Genomic DNA, 8,860 nt, shown 5'->3' with positions numbered 1-8,860 from the left:
GTATTAATATTTATGACATAATCACGTATTTCAAGACTGTCAATAAAGTTTTCCCATCCATCCGTCCATCCCTCCATCCCATCCGTATACGGTAACGTTAAGTGTGAACTTTGGTGTACCACAAGAAAATACACTGGGCTTTTGATTTTAAATGCGTAAGCATTTATATGCCTGCCCAACGAGGAAAGACGTCCGTCCGTCCGTCCATCCTTCATTCCCTTCATCCGTCCATCACGTAAGTTGATCGCTTTCAAGATTGGACCCACAGCAGCGAGCGAATTGACCTTTGGGATGCCCCTCGCTCCAACACCAACTAAACGCTAAGAACACAGCGCACACGACGCTATTAGCACTCGCCGCCCTGTGTCCCAGCCCATAACCCATTGCTTTCAAGATCGCTTTCGGCGGCGACCGTGCCATATGCTGCCGCCTCCGGAGTGCCCGGTTGGCCACGGTTGATAGTTGTTCCACGGGAACGGATAAGGCGGTAGAGAGCGATAACAGCTTATAAGGATCAAAACGTCATCAGCGCGCCTGGTGCCGTCACCTGCAGTAGGTTGCTTACCTCATCAATTCACCTTATGCAGCCGTCGGCAGCAGTTTGTGTCACCACAGCGCTGTCGTTCATTAGTGGCATGAGCATTGAGTGGCACTCTTGTTTCTTGCCCAGGACTTCCGGTTAACCTTCTGAGACGGCCGGAGAGGAAATTCAAAATAAACAGGAAAAATAAAGAAAATAGTACGGTACAAAATTCATGAGTTTCACTACAGATATGATATCAAAGCATAAGTTTAATTGCAAATTGGGTTACTGAAGTGTCCGGAATAACTATAATTAATTAGAAATCACTGAGACGACCGGGGACGAAATTACAAAAAAGAACAGCACAAATATTAAAAAATAGTACACTATAAAATTCATGGGTTTGATTATAGATTTGATATCAAAGCATAAATTTAGTAGCAAGTTGAGTTAATAAAGTGTATATAACAATTAGAATTGATTAGAAATCACTGATTACCACACATCAAAGCACAGAATTGTACAATGTAGAGGCCCATTACGTCAGCAAGACTTTGGCGAAATTCCTGGAAACCCGGAAGTAGAAAGCGGTAGCAGTGACTTGACTAATGACGTCACACAGAAGATTAAAATAAAAAATTATGGGGTTTTACGCGCCAAAATAACTTTGTGATTATGAGGCACGCCGTAGTGGAGGTCTCCGGAAATTTCGACCACCTGGGGTTTTTTAACGTGCACCTTAATCAAAGTACACGGGTGTTTTCGCATTTTACCCCCATAGAAATGCGGCCGTCGTGGCCGGTATTCGATCCTGCGACCTTGTGCTCAGCAGCCCAACACCACAGCCACTGAGCAACCACGGCGGGTGCACACAGAAGATGGAATTATATATAACCTGCTAATTAATGGAAAATACTTGCCTCCGAGTCCGGTTCGTGCATTGCCTTCGCCTAAGCTTAACCTAAGGAACTCCAACGCCGAGGTGAGAATGCCACAAGACACACCGAAGTAAAAGACTAGGGTGAGCTACCATTTTTTTCTCATCGGATGAAGTTTCATGACATTGACAACGAGAGCAGGCTGCGTTAAGATGAGCAAGTGGCACAACGCTTACGCATACTTAGAGAGCGGCCACTCGAGTTTCTGAGTGAATTTTACAGCGAACCTATATATGGCTAGGATCCCGGGTTTCTTTCGCGTCTGTCGACTGAAAACCGTCATCACCATTGGCTCATACCCAGGGCATTCGTACCCAGTTCTTTCACCCTTAGCATACTCCCACCAAAGGTCGAGGGTCCGATTACCACCAAAGGTCGTGGGTTCGAATGCCTTAACTCTAAAATAAGCCTGCCTTATTTAACTTCGTCATCATTGACACCAAGGGTTCGAATGCCACCGAAGTTCGCGGGTTCGACCACCACTAAAGGTCAAGGGTTCGACTCCCAGCCAAAAGTCATGCGTTCGCGAGTGCCTTAATTAACTCCATATTAGTTAACGGTGCCTTTTTTGTCATGATTATCGCCATCGTGGTTGCAGCGATGTAGAAGAAGACATGTGAAAGAAGACGACGATGAACGCACGAGCAGCGGCACGAGCACTCCGATTTTCTGTAGCTGACAATGCGACCTTGAAACAGAGATAAGGCACTCGTGATGGCAACGCCAATATCAATGTATATCGATGAATAGCAGTGCGAAGCGCAGCGCTCCCTGCCTACCTTTTCCTGTACAGCTTACTGCTACGCAAGCCGCCGCGGCGACTCCAGCCAGCAACGTGGGGTGTGACATCCCTAGCTTTTCGTATATAAAATAAACAGCCTAGCAAATGATTTCGATGGCTTTGTAGCACCACTATGGGCGGCGGCGTGCTGTCAAAATTACCATTACTCCCATTCCTACCATTACTCTAAAGTGATAAAGCATTGCATACCCCCCTCAGCAGTTGTAGTGGTGGTTTTCTAAAGCTTCGTTGAACATCCATTTTTGCAGGACCGGGATGGCGGACTTTACTTTTAACGGGCATGTTTCCGATTTGAGGTTACTGAAGTTGACATCTACAGTATTTCAATACTAATGCAATACGTTATATGGTGCATAATGTTCTAAAAAAAAAAAAGAAAATGCCAGACCAAAACCTGGCTTCTCTGAAGATTTTCATCCCCGTGCCTCTGTTGCACTCTATTCGAGCGGATACTTTTTTGTACGAATCGGGGAGGTACGAATCGGGAACTGCCCAAGCATGGACCCTCACTGAAAACTGCGCTACAGCGAGTAATTTTTTTGACAGTGTTTCAGCACCCAGCAATCAAACTCTCCATTTACCGTTTTTTATTATTTTTTTTAAATGTGTGGCAGATTCACCCGTCTTCGCTCTTACCAGAGCAGCACTGCCGGCCCTGCTCGTTTAATATTTGTCCCACTTTAAGCTACACGCCATACGCTTCCCTAGTGCTCCCCGCCCTCCTTCCTGGGCTCTCAGTGTTTACCAAGCAATGAAAAGAAAATATTCGTGGGGACGGGGGAATACGTGGCGGAGTGCCAATTTATTTCGGGAAGCCAAACCAGGGCACCAAAGGGCGGCGTGCATACGACACTCGTATTTTTTTTTCAATTATCAGGAGGAAGCAAGTGAGACAAAACCAGACTTGAGACAGACGGTCAACATCAGGATGGGACGGTCTTTACAAAGCTGCGCAGAATAGGATCGCAGGGCCTCTCTTCTTGTGCTTGCTTCCGCCAGGATGGTCAGATATTTTTTTCCTTGTTTATTTTGCCTTGCACAAGTTGGCCGGCCGGGTATGAAGAACGGGTCATCGGATGAATAGACCAATTTGAGGCAGGCGTCTGAAATAGAAAATGCGAAAGGTGGTCGGTAAACAGGACGGAGGAAGGAGACGAGTAATTTGAATATGCAAATCTCCCGTCGCGAAGCGTAAATCTCTGGGTCCGGGAAATGGAGGTATTCGCCCGACTTCTTTGGGGTACCTTTCTTAACGGACGACGGACTTTCGACCCTTCTAAATAAGGAATATTCGCGGATCGCGCTGGGTCTGGTAAGTCTTTTTAAAAAAAACATACTTTGTTGTTTTTTATTTTACAAACGGTATGTGCCCGTGCTCCTGATATCTAAGTAAGATCAATTTTATTGCAATTTGCTCAGAAGTGCACTTCTAGTTCTTTCGAAAGGAAAGTGGAAAACCTAGTAAGAGTGGCAAAAAATGATGCTGCGACATTGTCACGCTTAGATGGTTTTCGAGGACGCTGCAATAGCTTCTGCTCTACCTAAACTACAGGCACTGCCTGCCCAGGATATACTGCTCTTTATATTCACGCGAAACTTGCGTTCCAAGAATGTTATCGCGGTAAGCCGGCCAGCAAGTTCTCGCACAAATCACAAGAGCTCCCGAAAAAAGCTCGAGAACAAAGACTTCAGGCTTAAGTTTCAGTGAATTCCTTACCCTTCCTGTCCTTGCTCTCTCTCTTTCCACACAACAAATATTTTAAATAACCACTTGGCAACAAAAAAAAAACGAATGATGTTATTCATTACCTTTCTGCTCCAAGTGCCTTTCTTTATTGCAGTAGATGTCTCCATCTGCCAGAAATCTAACTGAACCTTCTCTTTTCAATTTTTATACCTGTCCCTCTCACAAGATACCGGATGCTTTCGCATGCCGCGACAATCGGAATGTGGCCGCCACGGTAAGGTATGGACGCCCTGACATCGATCTATGCGGCAAGACACCAGTACTATTTACCAATATAGGCAACAGCAAATGAACAATTCAATAGAGAAACAACACCCTGTATACTGAAATGAACGGCGAACGACGAAATAAACATTCCGTGTCGAGGTAGCTCACAGATTTCTTCTCCGATAAGAGGATTGCGTCCATTCTGCTGAACATTCATCGATGACGGAAAGATTTAAATGTGCACAACGAAGAGATTTTGAGCATTCCACTTTAAGCTGCATAAATAAACAAGTATGCGGAAAGAAATGCAAGTGTGGTTAAAAGCAAGAAATGGTATTCCATGATACAGCCACCACGTTTTGCAATTGAAAGTAAAGGGGTTGTTCGGCGGCGTTTTGGGCTGGCACTGCTCACAGCGCAAGATCAGAGAGCGATTTCACCTACCGTGGGGCAATTTCCTGTTTCCGCAAATATATTTCATTTTGTTTCTGCCCGTTCACCCACATTTACAATTGGCCACTTCTTTTTGTAGAAAAATGTGCTTGCCCCAGCAAGCTGCCCCTGTCCTTTTACGGCTCCTCCATTTCATTGCTTCGGCTGATTTATTTATTCCAGTATGCGCCCCGAACTCGTCGGTCACCATATTTAGCCATTTTTTTTTCTGAAACACCTACAAAATACTCCGGTAATCACGGGCTTTGTCATTTCTTTGCTCTGATTTATTTTACTCCTCCTCTATCCGGAACCCTGACCAGGCAGCACCAGCAAACAGTCTATAGAGTCCGTCTGCAATGGGAACTAAAATACGTTTTTTCTTAGGAATGTATGATGTTATTGAGCGCAATGCTTATTTTTTAATTATTCAAAAAAATCACTTTCGCTGACAAGCACTGCAGTCGTGTATGGTAGGTGGTCATCTTGTAGCGCCGACTGGTACGCATGTAACCTGAGTCTAAATTTGTAGTTTCACATATGCTGGTTCATTCTTTGTGCTGACAGTACTCTCCAGTTCTAATGCTCTGGGCATGGGTTTTTCACCATCTGAAGCTTTTCGCGTTTTAGGCCATGCGTCTTTTCACTGCGTATTGCTTTTTATGCAGAAAGGAATGCTCCACATCCAGTCAAGTTTGTGGCACGTTATTCAACGTTCGACGATCCAGTGCCTTTCCAGTATTGCAGAGTGTTCACTGGCCAGCGCATGTGACAGTTCTTTCAAAACTTAATATCTGGGATTCTTGTGCTAGACAGATTGAAGTTTCGAATTAATTTTCTCAGCAACAGGTCCATTGGGGATGGTGGGGAAGTTTTACTGGGTATCTACAATGAGCACCACATTCTGGGTCAGAGTTGCGCCTGAGCATTCAACGTTTCTTGGTAATATCAGAAAAAAGCGTGAAGTACACGCACAGGCGAAGTACGTTGCCTTCAATTGTGGGTTCGCATAGCGCAGTTCGGGCCCTTCTCGTAGCGATGCTCTCGTCTGCTGCAAAGCTGCTGATCACCACCTTAACACCAGCAAAGTGTTTGTGCTAATAATCGGCTAAATTCCTGAGCGCATGATAGCATTATAAACCAAAAACAAGATAAGGCTACCAAAAAGAAGCACAAGAAATTGCATTTCTAGGCTCAAAAAATTGCGATATAGGTGCCAACATCGAAAGAGACATTTATGGGCGCAATAGAAGTTTCACTGAAATGTTTGTAGACCCACAGTTCGTACTTGTATGTTAAATACGCACGATTAGGATGTATAAAAGATGGGAGTTTTGCCCGAAGTTTCTGTCCCTATTTATTTATAGAATGTAGGCAAGTAAGAAATGAGGCGTTGGCTCCAGCCTTACGAGTGAGATATTAGAGTTGAACATAGACGTCACTAACATTTTGAGCAAATGCCATTTGTCTACGTTGCGCAATTATGGGTGCCAATGATTGGCGTTAGAAAGAAGGAAGTTCACCGTACATCACTGGGGAGGCGGATTTGGTTCAAACGCATACTTGCGTGGCGGACTCTTTGGCGGTATACGCAAGGTAACAGGAAGGCAAGTTCGTTGATTGCGGCGCACTGATTGCGTTAGGTGTGGCCGCCACTGGTCTGATCGGATCATCGCTTAGGACGTGGTCCGTTATGGACACCACCCACAGAGGTCACATAAGGCTGCTAATTAGAGACCGAGCCATCACCGATAAGAAGAGTGAACAAGAATTACCTCCTGTAAAGACATCATCAGACCCGCGAAAGACAAAGCGAGAAGTTCCAACTTAAGCCCTCTTCACGCAGTATTATCTCATTAACAGAGACGCCGGGATGAGTTTTGTTGTCACTTTTCGTGCTTGCAACAGCTGTGGGGTGCAGAATGCTTGTGAAATGCTGCGCAATTGGTATATAATAATTGCTTCCTTCCTTCGTTTCTTTCTTTCTTTCATTCCTTTTTTCCTGTTAGCAATTATAAGGGCACCATAGCCGCGTTTGCGCCATCCGCGCCGTCATAGTACCGTCACAGTATCGATAACGCCTGCACAGCCAGCATGCGCAGAGCCAGGAGTTATCTAGAAACGCGTGAATCACGCAATGCCTTTTGCTGCAAAAACGACGAAGCCAAGTACCTACGCACCTTCCTTTTCCGTTCAGTTCTAGGTTCTGCCACATAGAAATAAATTCAACAAGTGGGGACATTCGGCGAAAACTGACAACAAGAAATACGTCACGCTATTATTGACACCGTTCGTTAGCTGCCGCGAGCATCGTGAAAAAGGAAGAATGTGAAACTAAGTTAACAGACATTGTTTTAATGTTTTTATTCTTTCCCACTAAAGCTAAAGATTGTTGCTGTTGAATCAAGTTATACTAGGCGACTCATTTTTCTTGCGTTACCTCAGAACAAGTTAAGGGGACGCCAGACGCGCCAGATGCATGTGTCATGCGCTAGACACGCCATCAAAGCGTGAGATGCCGGCAGCGCATGGGAAGTGTGCCTGTTTGGCGACCCGTGCTCTCTCTCTCTCTCTTTCTCTCTCTCTCTCTCTCTCTGTCATTTTTTTCTTTAATGTAGCCTGCGCAAATTTGCGTTTCTTCCGCCCTTCGACATGGCACCACTGTACTATCTCACTAGAGCAAGATGAAAAAAATTTTTTTGAAAGTCTTCAACGCATTTCAAGGAATTTAGGCTTACAGGACGGAAGAGACTTGTGACGCCGGTTAGCACCCCAAATCTCTGTTCGTCTGTTCCTCCTGTCGCAGTTCATTTCGTGAGGCCGTCCTGGCGCAGTTAATTTGAGTTGATGAGTTGTACTGGGAGATGTTTGCCGCAAACGCTTTGAAAGACGCTTGTCGCAAACGCGACGAACGGTTGCCAAGAGCGATAACACGGAAGTGGGTTACTTGCGCCGGCAGAGCTCGAAAAAAGATAACGCCCGGATCTCTCAAACCGGTAACTTGTAACTCGAAAACTCTGTCTTCTGAACGACTGAAAACAGGCTTTGCAAGCACGCATTTGTCTTGAGTGCGAGTAGAAGGCATTCTGGAAGCGTCTAACACAGTCTGGCTGAGAGCCTGTGTCGTGGTCACTTCTATCGTGTATGTGGCGTGGTATCGTGTGTGCTGAGGTCAAGTTTTCTTGGAAACGAGCAGTCGCCTGTGTACTTGTGCTCGTGAACTGCAGAAAATAATGACAAGGAATGCTGGAATGCTGGAATCCTTGGAAATGAGATGGTTCCTTCATATTTTATGGTATTGTTTGGAATGAGTCGGGTATTTTCTACTCCATGTATGTAAAAACAAATTACTTTTGTTTATAATGCCACCAACTGACTAGTTTAGCATGTTTCGCTTTTACACGCAGTGTAACTAAATGTCCAAGTACCAAAATGACACATGCTTGTAATTTACTTTTGTTCAGCTGATGCCGTCCGGCGAAGGTACGGAAACTACTGCTGCCTACCTGGCGCCGCAACATTTGATGAATACACAAAAAGCGTGGAACGAGGACTCATAGGGAGCGAAATAAGCATTTCCTCATTTCATACGGCAGCTTGCGTCTACTTTATAAAACTCCACGTTATCTTTGTTTTCCCCTTTTCCCTTTCCCCCGGTGTAGGGTAGCCAACCGGACATGATTCTGGTTAACCTCCCTGCCTTCTTCTTATCTCTTTTTCTCCTCCTCCTCCCCTCCACGTGCCACAGATTCGATGGAGGCTTGTAAAGATCGCTCACAATCACTTCTTACTTAATAATAATACAACCATGCGCGGTTAAGCGGCAGAAGCAAAAAAAGAAAGATATATAAATGCAGCCCCGATCAGCGCAGCAGGTCGAACGCGTTCCAGCTAGCGTTAAAAACGCGTGTGCCCAAAATCGAAACCGGAAGTGTGGTACAGATAATCATGCAGGCGGCTTGGTACGATACACTCGATTCGGCCGCTGGGCTCTATGGGATCGATAGAAAATAAGCGCACAAGAAGACACACACGAACAACCGAGAAGGACACAAGACAGGCACTTGGGAGTGTACGCTTTCAAAGCGAAAGCTTTACTGGCCGCGAACTTGCGATTTCGCCATGTCGGTGCTCCGAGGAGGCACATGACGTCACAATGCGCGTCTCGCTGCGGATATTTCTCGCTCTCTCGCTCCCTAGTAACTACTTCG

At 45.4% G+C, this 8,860-nt stretch overlaps 1 protein-coding gene across 1 annotated transcript in view; it reads right to left on the bottom strand.

Annotated features, from left to right (window-relative positions):
- Positions 1-2,311: 2,311 nt before the first annotated feature.
- Positions 2,312-8,860, bottom strand: part of LOC129387563 (uncharacterized) — an 849,695-nt gene continuing 843,146 nt past the window's right edge. The window contains exon 9 of the mRNA XM_072286147.1: positions 2,312-3,366. Coding sequence (XP_072142248.1) covers positions 3,137-3,366 — 230 coding nt within the window. The 3' untranslated portion in view covers positions 2,312-3,136. The remainder of the gene's footprint in view (positions 3,367-8,860) is intronic.

The sequence above is a fragment of the Dermacentor andersoni genome, chromosome 2 (assembly GCF_023375885.2).
Source record: "Dermacentor andersoni chromosome 2, qqDerAnde1_hic_scaffold, whole genome shotgun sequence".
Taxonomy (NCBI): domain Eukaryota; kingdom Metazoa; phylum Arthropoda; class Arachnida; order Ixodida; family Ixodidae; genus Dermacentor; species Dermacentor andersoni.
This window is presented reverse-complemented; position numbering and strand designations above follow the sequence as displayed.